The 14,172-nt window shown below is 31.9% G+C and overlaps 3 protein-coding genes across 3 annotated transcripts in view; 2 read left to right on the top strand and 1 right to left on the bottom strand.

The window, feature by feature from the left end:
- The first annotated feature begins 483 nt into the window (after positions 1 to 483).
- LOC106776399 (transcription initiation factor IIE subunit beta) lies at positions 484 to 4,326 on the top strand. The gene is made up of 4 exons (XM_014663847.2): positions 484 to 1,023; positions 1,988 to 2,119; positions 2,217 to 2,333; positions 3,593 to 4,326. The coding sequence occupies exons 1-4, from the start codon at positions 835 to 837 to the stop codon at positions 3,926 to 3,928; spliced, it is 774 nt and encodes a 257-aa protein (XP_014519333.1). The 5' UTR covers positions 484 to 834; the 3' UTR covers positions 3,929 to 4,326.
- A 1,500-nt stretch (positions 4,327 to 5,826) lies between these two features.
- LOC106777401 (remorin) lies at positions 5,827 to 8,407 on the bottom strand. Its single transcript, XM_014664984.2, has 5 exons — positions 8,050 to 8,407; positions 7,094 to 7,144; positions 6,903 to 6,990; positions 6,252 to 6,333; positions 5,827 to 6,163 (listed from the first exon to the last, which is right to left on the bottom strand). Exons 1-5 carry the CDS (start codon positions 8,198 to 8,200, stop codon positions 5,963 to 5,965), a joined length of 573 nt encoding a protein of 190 aa, XP_014520470.1. The 5' UTR covers positions 8,201 to 8,407; the 3' UTR covers positions 5,827 to 5,962.
- A 2,363-nt stretch (positions 8,408 to 10,770) lies between these two features.
- The window catches only part of LOC106776602, a 5,846-nt gene continuing 2,444 nt past the window's right edge, over positions 10,771 to 14,172 (top strand). Inside the window, exons 1-3 of the mRNA XM_014664084.2 lie at positions 10,771 to 10,884; positions 11,476 to 13,094; positions 13,788 to 13,962. Coding sequence (XP_014519570.1) covers positions 11,480 to 13,094; positions 13,788 to 13,962 — 1,790 coding nt within the window. The 5' untranslated portion in view covers positions 10,771 to 10,884; positions 11,476 to 11,479. The remainder of the gene's footprint in view (positions 10,885 to 11,475; positions 13,095 to 13,787; positions 13,963 to 14,172) is intronic.

The raw sequence follows: 14,172 nt of genomic DNA, 5'->3' as shown, positions 1-14,172 counted from the left end.
CTGTCGAAGCAACTTCGTTGATTCACACACTATCAACAGCTCTTTGACGGTGTACCTCATAAATGATCAAACACTTACTTTTACCTGATGATAATAAATAAAAGTTAATTATTTAATTTACTATTAAAATTTAAAATGCTATTAAATTTTCAAAAAAAGTTATAAAAAATAGCTATAGAGTTTAAAGAACAAAATTATTAATATGGTAGTTTATAATGATAAGGACAAAAATAGTTTAAACTTTTTCCTATTAAACATATGTATAACACAATAAATAGATTTATTTCTGTGTTTGAATAAGATAAGTTATCCACACATTCTTATGGTCCACGTGTTGTAAGACTTAAAATATTAAAATGATCAAATACATAAATTAATTTTTAAAAGATTTGTGTATAAATATTTTTTATCTGCATAGTAAAATTTAGAGATGAAAAAAAAAAGTTATTTAACCTAGTTAAATAGCACAGGAGGGTTGGCACGCGCTGAAATGCGGAGTAATATAATAAGAGACCTTCCTTCCTATGTCCGCGTGATTCAGATTGTGCAGGAGAAAAACCTGTGAAGGCAATCCCCTTCGCCACACAATCCAATTCCTTGCGGTCATACACCTTTCAATCTTCTCGTAATCTACCTTTTTCAAAATCCACTTACCACCTTTTTGATTCCCTTTCCAATTTTGATCCAGGAACAATAAGATATATTGATTAAGCATTTTCCCCAAATAATAGACATAGAAGAGTAGATAATCAAAAGTACCAGCGCGGAGTTGATCGATTTGCAAATCTCAGAGTAAAACCTTGTGCTGCGATTACTATCACTTTTTTACGTCAGATGGCGTTTCAGGAAAAGGGAAACAGGTTTAAAAGGCAGCCGGAGAAGAATTCTTCGGCTTCAAACAATGGAAGAACTCCAGGTGCTGTAAAATTCTCGAACGACACGGAAAGACTTCAACATGTTAATAGCATACGCAAAGCCCCAGTAGGGGCTCAGATGAAGCGTGTTATTGATCTCCTTTTTGAGGTATATATAATTCTTTCATTCCATCTTTTCTATATTACCATAAATATTTGTGATATGGTTTATTCATCTTTAGTAAAGACCGAATGGATCAATTGGTGTAAAGTTGTTCTAGCACAATAGGTAATGGCAAATATACAGTTAAGTTATACGCAGAACCCATGGCTTCTTAGCCTAGTAGGATTGTTTCTCGGGAAACATATTTGTGAATTCTAAATAAAGATGCTTGATCAGCTGTGTTGAATATACAGCTGGAACATAAAACTCTTGATGGTCCTGACTGATTCAAGTGGTATTGTCTTTCACGTAAGATACTTGATTTCTAAAAAATTGTTCAATGTACTTTGTTAATATACAACTGGGTTATGCTTAGAACTCATAATGATCCTAACGGATCGGTATTGTTGTCTCTCGTCTTGTGGTCTCTAAAAAAGGCACAAGGACCAGTGTGGAATATGCAGTTAGGTTATACTCAGAATTGATAGTGATATTAACTAATTCAAACAGGATTGTCTCTCGTGAAAAGTGAAAAATACCCGGGGTCTTTAAAAATATGCTTAATCAGCAGTGTGAAATATGAAACTGGGGTTATTATACTCAGAACACCTAATTGTCCTTATCGACTTGAATAAGATTGTTTATCGTCTGTTAAAAATGTTTCACTTTAAGGATCTTGATAACCAGTATCCTAAAGACAGTTAAGAAATTCACACTGAGAATGCATAGCAAATCCCAATGAAAGTGGATTAATGATAATATTTAATTAAAAAATTGAATTCACTTCCAAGGGCACAGTTAGCATTTGGCTAATTGTAATATGACGCTGCTGATTATTGGTAAGAGCATGGGAAATAGTATATACTTTACTTTAGCCTTCTGTAAGTTATTTTGTGTCTGATGGTCATTCTGAATGGTGGTTAGTGAGTGTCATTGATGCTTAGTGTTTTTGCTTGTGTTTGCTTTACAGACCCGAAAGGCTTTAACGATGGAGCAAATAAATGAAGCTTGTTATGTGGACATGAGAGCTAATAAAGATGTTTTTGAGAGTATGAGGAAAAACCCAAAAGTAAAATATGATGGGGAAAGATTCTCTTACAAGGTAACGTCTATTAACTTGTTACTGTACCTAGACTTTCATATTTCAGTTTTAGGTCCACAGTTTGGTTTGTGATACTGGCATTGCTTTTTCTCTGCAGTCCAAGCATGATGTTAGGGACAAAAGTCAGCTGCTTGTCCTGGTGCGTAAGTTTCCAGAGGGCATTGCTGTTGTTGACCTAAAAGATTCTTACCCAACTGTGATGGAAGACTTGCAGGTAAATTATTCTTGTTAGTTAATGTGAGTACAAACTTATTTTAAAGTAGATACAAATCTCATTTTCTAAGTCGGTTTTAGAATTAAGTTTAAATTTCACTTTCTTAATATCAAATGTTTATGTAAGAGAGTTGTGAAATTCTTTTGAGACGATATATGGACAAATTAATATAGTGCAAATGTGGTATAAAAACTAGTTATATTATGTCTACCCATGGTCTTAGCTCTTTCAAGGAAAGGAACAAGTCCAAGTGTATATCTCACTCTTTATTTGTGCTTTCAAGCACATTCTAAATAGTTTCTCTCATTTCTTTTTTAATTTATTTCAATGTTTGTACTTGAATTTTTTCTTTTTCATGCAATGAAACTCTATTTAGGCAAATTCATAATGTGGATGTCATGAAAATAATAAATTATTTAAAGTAAAGTTGTCTCACACGTTAAATCTACATGAAGTTATAAGTTAGCATAACTTGAAGAGGGTTCAGAGGTTGTCTTTCATACTTTAAATTTATGTGTATTATTTTGAAAGTAATGGCATTGTAGAAAAATTGAGTTTCAAATATGGTTAGCACTTGCTTATGCCTTCTTGTTGTGAGTATATAAAACGGAAGTATGGAAATCCAAAATTGCTTTATACAAGAACCAAACTTTGGAATTTTATAACTTTAAAAAAACTTTGGAATCTTATAACTTTAACATACGTTCATGTCAGTTAAGTATTGGTGCCAAACTAGAAAATTTGGGTGAACCAAATGTGATCTGATTTTTGGACTAATTTTCTTATTCACTCAAACATCACATCAATTAAATTTTAAAATCATTTTACCCCTTACTATGAACATCGAGTTGCCAATATTGAATTATGCTATTATGGCTTGTATTGAGGAAATGGATTTTTCTCGTATATGGGATTCTGGCATTACTTTAGCAAAAAGCTGAACTTTGAATGTCATTATTACCTGAAGGGGTTCAGTTTTCTATAGCATAATTTATTTTGTCTGGATCTTACATCTAGTTTTTCCACGTCTTCCTTTGTTAGCATACTTTTGTTTGTGTGTGTGTTTTTTTTTTGAAAGACCATTCTGTGTCTCTGCTTCTACAGGTTGATGTGATACTAAGATAATACATGGCTGAACTTTGTGGTGTTCTTTTTTTTAAAAAAAAATATCCAAAGAGGCTTTGAAAGGTGATTTTCTTAGAGCAGCGAGGAGTCAAAATTTAGTTAAATAATTGGTTTCTCATGTTATTGGGTTGTAGGCTTTGAAAGCTTCAAGGGAGGTTTGGCTGTTATCTAACTTTGACTCACAAGAGGACATTGCCTACCCGAATGATCCTAAAGTGCCCATTAAGGTGGATGATGACCTAAAACAGCTTTTTCGAGAGATTGAATTGCCCCGTGATATGATTGACATAGAGAGGGATCTACAAAAGAATGGAATGAAGCCTGCTACTAACACTGCAAAGAGGAGGAGTGCAGCACAAATGGAAGGCATTTCAACAAAGCCTAAACCTAAGAAGAAGAAGAATGAAATCACTAAGAGGACCAAGCTGACTAATGCTCATCTTCCGGAGCTTTTTCAGAATTTAAAATGATTCCTGACTTAAGGAACAAATGGTGAATGAATTCATATAACTCATCTGCTGACATGCAACATGTGGTTAAAAATTATTTATGTCGTTCAGATGGATGGGTATGGGCTTTTTTTTGTTGTATTAGCAAACTACATCTGGTTTTGGATGTATCTAATCAGTTGGAGGGAAACAATGCCCATAGCAAATACAAGGCATTCTTTTTATCTACACTTATACACCATTCTAAGGCCGAATGATAACGGGATTATTTGGCTCAGTGAAAAATATTCGTAAAAGTTTCTCGATGGTATGTTGGTATTTTTTATTCTTTTTTACTTTATACACGTTAAGGTTGTAGTTCTATCATTTGGGGTTTATTGCTCATCTTAATAAAATGTTATGATCTATTGCTACTTTAAGTATACTGAAGTGGTACCATAATCTTTTACTAGAAAATTTGTTTTTTCATGTGCTCCAGCTCTATTTTACTCATCAGATGTATCAATTATTATAAACTATTACAGAAAGTACAATAATTGATCTAGTCAAAGTGCTTCACTGACATAAAAATGCAGTAGCATGTATGCCATAAAATATTAGATTTTGATTAATAGAGTTTATAGTTTAAAAATATTCATTTATGACACTTCGGTTTAAGACAGTTTACATAAGTTTATGGGTATGTCAGTTAACTCCCCTAATGAATTTCACAAGTTAGAAATGATAAAATAAAATCTTTTAAAATATATTACTGGATTCAAATGTATCATAATGCAAAGAATATTAAAACATAAAGGATTAAAAGCAATGTTTAGAATAACTCATAATCCTCAAATTAAACATGAAAGGCATTCTATTGTTCATGGTAATCACAAAATTCTTAAAACATGTTATACGCAAAAATAAGAAAGATTAAAAAAGACTTAATATCTCCCTTAATCCTTGTATTTGTGTGAAAATCTCAGTTCGGTCTTCAAGTTTTGAACTATCTCAATTGGGTCATAATTTTTGTAAAAATGCACACATTTTACTCCAACCGTTAACTGATCTCAAACGGTGTTAAGTTTAGCTAACGTGGTATGCTGACGTGTTGGCTTAATCCCTTCTTGGTCCTCGTATTTGTGTGAAAATCTCAGTTCGGTCCTCAAGTTTTGAACTGTCTCAATTGGGTCATAATTTTGAACTTAACGCCATTTGAGATCAGTTAACGATTGGGGTAAAATGTGTGCAAAACTTATGACCCAATTGAGACAATTCAAAACTTGAGGACCGAACTGAGATTTTCACACAAATACGAGGACCAAGAAGGGATTAAGCCAACACGTCAGCATACCACATCAGCTAAACTTAACGCCGTTTGAGATGAGATCAGTTAACGGTTGGGGTAAAATGTGTGCATTTTTACAAAAATTATGACCCAATTGAGACAGTTCAAAACTTGAGGACTGAACTGAGATTTTCACACAAATACGAGGACCAAGGAAGGTATTAAGCCATTAAAAAATTAGAAAATGTACACATTTGAACAACTTTTTCTTTTTCATGTTTTTTTCTTTTATTATGAAAGATTATGTAACATTAGCAGAGCACATTAAACAATGATACAAATAATGTGTAATAAGTCAAGTACATACTAATTTATTATTCTAACTATTCATTTAGTAATATTCATCTTACTTATCAACTTGACATTATTCATATAAATACACATCATTTTCATATTTCATTTGAGTATTGGTATCAAAAACAGACTTTTATCTAAGGTTTCTTTTAATCTTGATTATTATAATTACATGAAAAATCACGTATTTTAATAAAGGATGAAGTTAAAAGAGCATAATTGAAGTAAATTAAATTGTTAATATTTTTTTCAACAGTAGTATTGAACAATTATGGGAGGCAAATCTTCTTCCCTTATTTCTATGCTAATTTATTCTCTTCAAATCAACAGCTCCAAATAATACATATGAAAAAACAACACAGCAAACAATAATTAAATGTGTAACAACATATAACAAATCGATGAGAATTTGGTGCTTCATTCACTTAAGAAACTTAGGCACTAAAGCATGCAAAGAATTTCCTTGGCGTAACTCCACGGCTACGAAACTTTGCAGCTGTCTCCTCTACTTCCAGGAATTCTTCACTCTTCTGTGCATCCACGTATGCCCTTTTCTCTTCAGCTAATCGGTGAATTTCAGCAACTTTATTCTTCATTTTTTCAACATACTCAGCCTTCTTCCTTTCCAAGTTTTCCTATTGAAAACAATTTTTTTCTAAGTGATGATCTTTGAACACAAATTTCACATAATGAGTGTATATGTAAGGCAACCATGCTAATCACCTCAATTTTCTTGAGTTCTGCCTCTATTGATGCTTTCTTGCTATCCTCCCACAACTCAACAGCAGAGTGCTTTTTGTATGCCCTATATATCATTTCAGGTTCACCAAACTCAATTTTTGATCAAGTTTTAAGTCAATCTTATAAAATTAGTATGTAAATTATTCTTATTTCTAGCAAATATAAAACTTTTAATATATTTCTGTTAGGTCGGGACATATAAATTTTGAGTGTAGACCTAAACATTCATAAATGATCCAAATTTGATAACAACTTTGGAACAACAAATTCAATAAACTACAAATTTTACTGGAATAAACTCTAATCCGAGATTCTAATACCAAATTAAAAAATTTATTTTAAACATAACTTAATCTTATAAAACCATCTAACTTATAAGATTAAATTTATATCTAAGTTGACATTTTCTATAATCAAATTTCTGACAATCTAAATATTAACACTTTGCAAGATAGTAAGAGGCCTAATTGGTTGATCTAGGAGTCAACAATATTTGATTTGAATTAGCAACAAGAAATCTTATGTTAGATAATCAAGGTTTATCATTCTTAAAATTTGATCTGTTACATAACCTGCTCTCACAACATAAATAGTTATCCTTCCCTATTTGGATTATTTAAAGTGACAACTTGCCTGTTCTCTGCCTTTGTCTTTTCACTTTCCTCCCATGCTTTGATTAAAGCCAATCTTTTCTCTGTTAAAACTCTTGCAAGCATAGCATCTGGTGAAACAATGTGAAAAAGGTTACCTATCTCTTGAACATTCAGTAAGTACATAACTGTTTATTTGAGAATGACCTATAGAAGTTTGTTAGATAAAATGACCTTTGCTGACTGAATCCTCCGTCTCCTTTTCAGTAGGATGATCTTCAACCTCTATCAAAAACACGATAGAGAGAATGAATAGTAGTTGCATAGGATATATAAATACTACATGCACAAATTCGTACGAGTGTTATAAGAAAAAAAAAAGCCATAAAAATTGTGTATCTTATTCAATGATAAAGAGATAATACAATTGGTATATATAGTTATTGAGAACAATATAAAAATAAAATATAATTATAAAAACAGAATATAAATATATGAACATAAATATACATTTATGAACGATAAATCCAATAGAGTATAGCAATTATATTGCCTAAAGATTCGTTGTTTAAAAGATCAATATGCCCCGGGGACTGTAATCTAATGATCTATATTACCTTACACATATCAAAGAATACAATAGAAGTAAGTCTTAACCAGGAAGGAATTTTAAGTGATTTGTCTTAACCAAAGCAAAAACTACTCAAACAGGTAACCAAAAAGATAAACAAACTAGATAAACCAAAAGTTCAAAAGAAAGAGACAGATAAAATCAAGACACAAGAAATATATAATATGATCAGAAAATCATCTTGAACACAAAGAGAAGAACAGGCACCAGACAAATTCTTCTTCAAACTTTATTAACTTCTAACAAAACAGGACTAAATAAAGAGAAGAGACAAGAAACAAAAGAAACATAGAAAGTATCATGATCGTCGATTCTGCTTTGGATCTACTTAATCATCACCAAGAAGAGTTTATGACAACACTAGCAAGAAACATCCTTTATCTTTTAAACATCAGAAGGAAAAAAAACATGCATAAACAGTTTCTGTTAGTAAACAAATTCATATTTAAATTTTGGTTTTAAGCTATGGGTGTATTACAGTGTCTCTGGAAAATTGAGGAGAAGTAGAAGAAGAGACGATCCATATAGGTATGATGTAAAACAAGAGTTAGAGATTTACTTTGAACAGGAGGTGGAGAAGGAGAAGCGACGTTCTCGTTTGGAGGGTCAGGTTTATCTGATTCTTTTTCCTGAAGAGGAGGAACAGAGTCGACAACAACATGGTGATGGTGCAACTCTGGTTGGGTTTTGTTTGAGACCTCTTCTCCCATGACGGATGACTTATTCAGGAAGGTTTTGAGTTTTGAAATGGATGAATACGGAGGGTGTTGTAAAGTTAAATATATAGCATAGCAAAGAGAGTGAAGAGGTTGGCGAAAAAGTTAAAATTTGTGAATAACAAGGTTGCTATGCACAACAATGCACAACAACGTAAGAGCGCAGCGAAGTTTCAAGTTGGGTCCAGACACAAGTACGCGAATATTCACGGCATTGTTGTCTTTAATAGTAGTTAGTTACCACCTATGATTTTCATTTTTTTTCATTCATTTGTATGTTTCTCCTTGTTTTTTCTGCATCACCCGGAAAATACACAAGATTTTATAATTTTTCAAGATAAATTTTATAATATACTGTTACTAGTTTAAATCTAGACCTTAAACATATCTAAAGCAGATTAAAAATTAAGCATGTTGTCATTGGAAGACCTCAAGGACTTTTGCAATTAACACATAGGAAGTAAGAGTGAAAAGGAAATAATGAGAAAAGGAGAAAAGATTAATTAGAAATTATGTAAATAATTACTATTACTGATTATGATGTAACAATTGAAGAATGATAATATATAACACTCATATTTTGACTCAATAGGTTGCTTATGATTTACACCATTTAGTGGCGCGCTTTTAGCTTCATTTGCTTTATAATCTCAGATAGACATGTACTTACGACTCTTTTTTCATGGTTTGACGTCAACTGCTTGTCACGTCTTAAAAGAAATTAAAAAGAAGAAAATTTTAAGAGAATCTTTGTTTTCTTAATAATATTGTTATTGGTATGCATTTATCTACCTATTTTATTGATGATTATTAACTGAACATCCTTGATATGAAATTTGATCAAATAATATATATATATATATATATATATATATATATATATATATACTATTGAATTTGGTTTTTATTTGTTCAGGTTTTCCAATTTGATTGTTTACAAAAAAAAATCATAAATATATACATATGTACTTGTGGTATTTTCAAAATTTTATTTGAGTTCAATTTGAAAAGAGAGTGCAGAAATAAAGAAATTCAAAAGTGGTCATCTCCTGAAGCTTATTATATACTTACAAGCTTTCCATGTTTGACATGATTAGTCAAAAAGTTTAAAAAATTAAAACATATTTTATTCTAGACATGACATATGGAGCGTATTTAATTTGATTTAATTTTACAGTCATTTAATTTAATTTTATGGCATGATGACACACACATCATGTTCAGAAATTTAACAGGTAAAATAATTGAGTGATAGAATGGTTCTCTCAGTCACTAAGTTGCTCTGTTAATTATTTTATTAATTAAAAATTAAAATAAAAATAACTAAAAATATTTTTTTAATATTATATTGCGTGAAGAATTTAAATATCTAATAATATTATAAATTAAATTATTAATATTATATTATGACAACAGGAAAGACTTGTTAGGTTTTTGTGCAATTGTGTTGGTGCAGGAAGAAAAAACCATGATAGCCAAGCCCAATACAATATGCAAAAGTCCCAACAATTTGCTTTATTAATACGCCAAATTGATAGGGTGGCGAAAAGCAAAAACATATTTTTGTTTATGGTGATTCTGATTCATGTTTTAAATATTGAACCAATGATCTTTTCCTTTACATATTAATTCTCAGGAACTTTTAACATTAATTCTTTTGATATTCATTTACTTAACGAATTTAATTGTAATAAAATGATAGAATGTTTACTGGATGGTGATCTACGAACAGATTGACATGGTATATTTCATGTTTCTTGTTCTTACTGTAAAGGACTTCAAAGATAAATAGCTACCTAAGCCATGTATAACTTTTCATCTGTCTCCCCTGTTGTTCTGAAACTTTTACATGGTTTACAAAATCCTTGTATTTTAAAGCATAACAAATTTATAGATTCTTCCTTTGAAGGGAAAATCAAACTTTTTGGGATCATTAAAGTCGAAAATCCTCAAAGAATGACGTGAAACTTTTGTGGTGTAATTCCTTACTTCAAATCATACTAAAACTAGAAATTCTAATGCCATGATTTAGCTTCCCTCCATATCAAATATACTTTCCTTCAAAACTATCTTTAACTATAACAGAATGTATTTAAATCGTTTATTTGAGATTGTTGTATCCACAAGAGGATTATCTTCCACAAAGTTTTCCTTCTCTTGAAATTCCTCCTGGGATTTGATGAGATGTACCTTGAGTTCTCTTTATATATAGGAAAATAAAATTTTAAGACCATTTTTTTGACACCATTTTGACACTGCACACGTGTCAAAATGTGATTGGACGATTTCAAATTAAAAAACAAACTTTGGTTTTTTTCTTCCAAACATACCCCTGTCTCAACTTTTTTAACTTGAAATCGTCCAATCACATTTTGACACGTGTGCAGTGTCAAAATAGTGTCAAAAAATGGTGTTAAAATATCATTTTCCTTATATATATATATATATATATATATATATATATATATATATATATTTCTGTGTATTGGTTTCTTTTCTGAAATTGATTATTATAATTTGTTAATATCCAGTTTTTAATCACATACTAACTTCGATTGTGCGATTTTCTAACATCATTTTTTTTTTCTTTTGTCAGTAGCAAAAGAGTTGGACAAAGTTACCTAGTGGAGTAAAATACATTCCAACATCTAGCTTCTTTTGTCCCAATTATTTCAAAGGTTCAACTCTATTTTTAATTGATATTATATAGAAATATTAAAATTTTATATGATGCTTCAAATGATGTTTATAACTCCATATATATCACTTATTGTTAGATGCTTATAGAGTTCAAAATATTTCTACTATATTAATTGCATATCCTTTGAATTAAATAATTTTGAGCGTATATAATTTATGTTGTTTTATTTGTAGGGAAAGTTTGATTTGAATACATGTTACCTTATTTATATTATGTTTTTATATATTCACCAAGAAATTTATATATTAAGTAATGATTGATTATTATTTGTTGTTGGTGATTGTGATTATAAGTTTAATCTTACGTAGCTTATTAAATAACTAAATTTTTCCTAATTGCTCCATGAAAACTATTGTTCGTGCCTGTATGATGTTGTCCTTACCCATTGGTTTTTTACTAATTAAAGTTGATATGAAAGACAATTTAAACATTTATTCATGTTGTCGTTTATAAAACACTTTTTAAAGAGAAAATTGCTTACGAGATTCTAAAATATCTAATACTTTAGAAAAAGAGAGCTTATGTTCATATCAATCTGGAATCAATCTGTATATTTGTTTGTTTTCAGTAAAATGTCAATTCGAACAAACAAAATGAAAGCCGTAGGTGTGTTGATGAAGCAGTTGACAACATCAAGGAGGAAATTCCATGAAAAAGGAAGAGATGAATCATTTGATGGAGAGTTAGAGAAGTTGCGGTTGGTTCTGAACAATATAAAGGATGTGTTTGTGGAAGTGAAGAAGAATGAAGAAAAACTGCTGGACACGTTAGCAGAGGTGTATGACCATCTTCGCAAGTTAGACCGCAGGAAGCTAAATGAAGACATGCATAACATTTGCAAGAGTATCAAAGATTCTGCTCTTACTTTGCTCCCAATGCTTGTTTTTGATGATTCTAATAACAGAGGTGACAAAATATCTCACTCATCAGAAGAGTTGGTGCAGTCCCATCAGAAGGAGAGTTGGACTCTGGAACATATGAGTTGGAGCGATTTGCACGATTTGAACTTATTAAAAGATTACTTGTGTTCTCTCTTAGTTTTCCTTCCAAATGTTGTGATAAGGAAAAGAAATGCAATTAACTTGTGGATTGGGGAGGGTTTGATTAAAAATACAGAGAAGAAAACAGCAGAGAAATTGGGTGAGGATGTGCTTGCTAATCTTTTGAAACTTAAGGTGATTGTGAGCTATGGTAGTAGAAAGGATCCCATTGTCAATAAATTTCAAATTTCTCCTCACGTCCGTAGTCAATTGAAGACATATTTTGATAAAGAGTTAAAGTATTTGAAACCATCGCGGTTACTGCTTGAATTAAAAAAAGTTACAGTAGATGGAGTTGATGAGAATTTACTTAATATTTTTAATATTGGTGCAAGTTATCTGAATTTTAAACCGCAATGGATCACCGATGAATTGAAGAATTTAGAGGTGCTTCAACTGGGACGGTGGCAAGATTCAGCATTGCATCACATTGAAGTTGGGAGTCAAGAATTCTTGAGAGAGCTGAGAACTCTGAAGCATTTAAAATATCTGAGTTTGCGTGGGATATCAAGAATATTCGAGCTTCCGTCCTCCATTGCTGAGCTTGAGAGTCTACTAATTCTTGATCTGAAAGCATGTCATAATTTGGAAAGACTGCCTGATGATATTTCATCAATGAAAAGTCTAACGCATCTAATTATGTCTGATTGTTGCTTACTGGAGGGCATGCCAAAGGGGATTGAGAAGCTCACTAATCTCCAAGTACTCAAAGGATTTTTAATAAGCACTTCTGAAAAGACTCCTTGCAGAATATCAGACCTTAGAAATTTGATAAAACTGAGACGACTCAGCATAAATATAGGAAGGGAGGCCATGATCAAGGATGGGGAGTTTGAAAGTTTGAAATATTTTTCAGCACTTCAGCATCTCAAAATATCTTGGAGTACGTCTGACCTAAGGTATGCTCAATTTCCTATCTATTTGCCAAAAAATTTGACAAAGTTGCATCTTGAATGTTTTCCTGGACGGAGTTTGCTGGAATTTTTTTGTGCAGAGGATTATAAAAATGATATTAAAATACGCTACACGATACCACGTGAGCTACATGTAACTGGAGGAAAACTGCAAATTATAAATGACATAAGAATGCCAAGTGTGGAAATTCTGCGTTTAAAGTACCTTAAGCAATTGAATGTCGACATAGACAGTTTGAAAAGCATTTTTTTGGAACTAAAATATGTAGAAATTATACAAATCTCAAACCATTCCTACATTGAGTTGTGACTGGAGCTTCTGATATGAATTAGATATTTAATGAAAAGCGAGCAATAAATATTTAAGTTTATATCAAAATGTTCTATTATTTATTTTATTCTTTAATTAGTTGTCATTTACTTAATACTATTTTCAAATATCTATACTATGTTTTATATATATATAATATAATATAATATAATATAATATAATATAATATAATATGTTAACCCAACAATTTGCTTTATGAACATACCAAATTGAAAGGGTTCCGAAAAGCAAAAGCCTTTTGGGCCATAATATGAACACCCCACCAATTTTTGTGGGGGGTTACTCCCTCTACCTCCCTAATTCCAACCCCCATCCCCCAATTTTTTTTATATCTTTTTAAATACAAAATTAACCTTTATGTATTTTTTATTTTTACCGTTTTACCCTTATTTACTAAAGTTAATCTACCCTACTTCTTTTACACTCTGCCTCAGTCAAAACACACAGAGATTCCTCTCTTTCGTATTCCCACCCCCACCCCCACCCCCACCAAAGCTTTCATTTTTGAAATACTATCTGCAACTCTCACTCTCTCAGTCCTCCTCTGAACGGGTTCTGTTGATTTGTGCGGCCTGGTGGTTTTGGTGTGCGGCAGGTGGCGGTGCCGTGAGTGTGTGGCGGTGCGGCGCAGTGCGGAGAGGTGGTAGACGTTGGTTTCGTTTGCGGGTTGTTGGGCGGTGCGGTTGTGTTTGCTGCTTTGCAGCCGGTGTGTGCGGCGACACGAAGGGTGCTGGTGCGGTGGTGCGGGGCGGTGGTTCTTGCTTCAACAGGTTAGTTTCTTTTAATTTTTTGTTTTTTTTAAACGTATGTAATGTGTAGGATTGGGTAGCTTTGTTTGTTGATATCTGGTTGGTGTGTTTGTTGAGATTGGTCTGCTGTTGAGTTCTGTTGAGTTCTGTGTCATCTCTGTGCTGTGTGCATTGAGGAAGAAGACGTCCAGGCACTGAAACGGATGTCGACATCCGTTTCCTATTTTTATT

This window comes from Vigna radiata, chromosome 11 (genome assembly GCF_000741045.1).
Source record: "Vigna radiata var. radiata cultivar VC1973A chromosome 11, Vradiata_ver6, whole genome shotgun sequence".
NCBI classification, from domain to species: Eukaryota; Viridiplantae; Streptophyta; class Magnoliopsida; order Fabales; family Fabaceae; genus Vigna; species Vigna radiata.
This window is presented reverse-complemented; position numbering and strand designations above follow the sequence as displayed.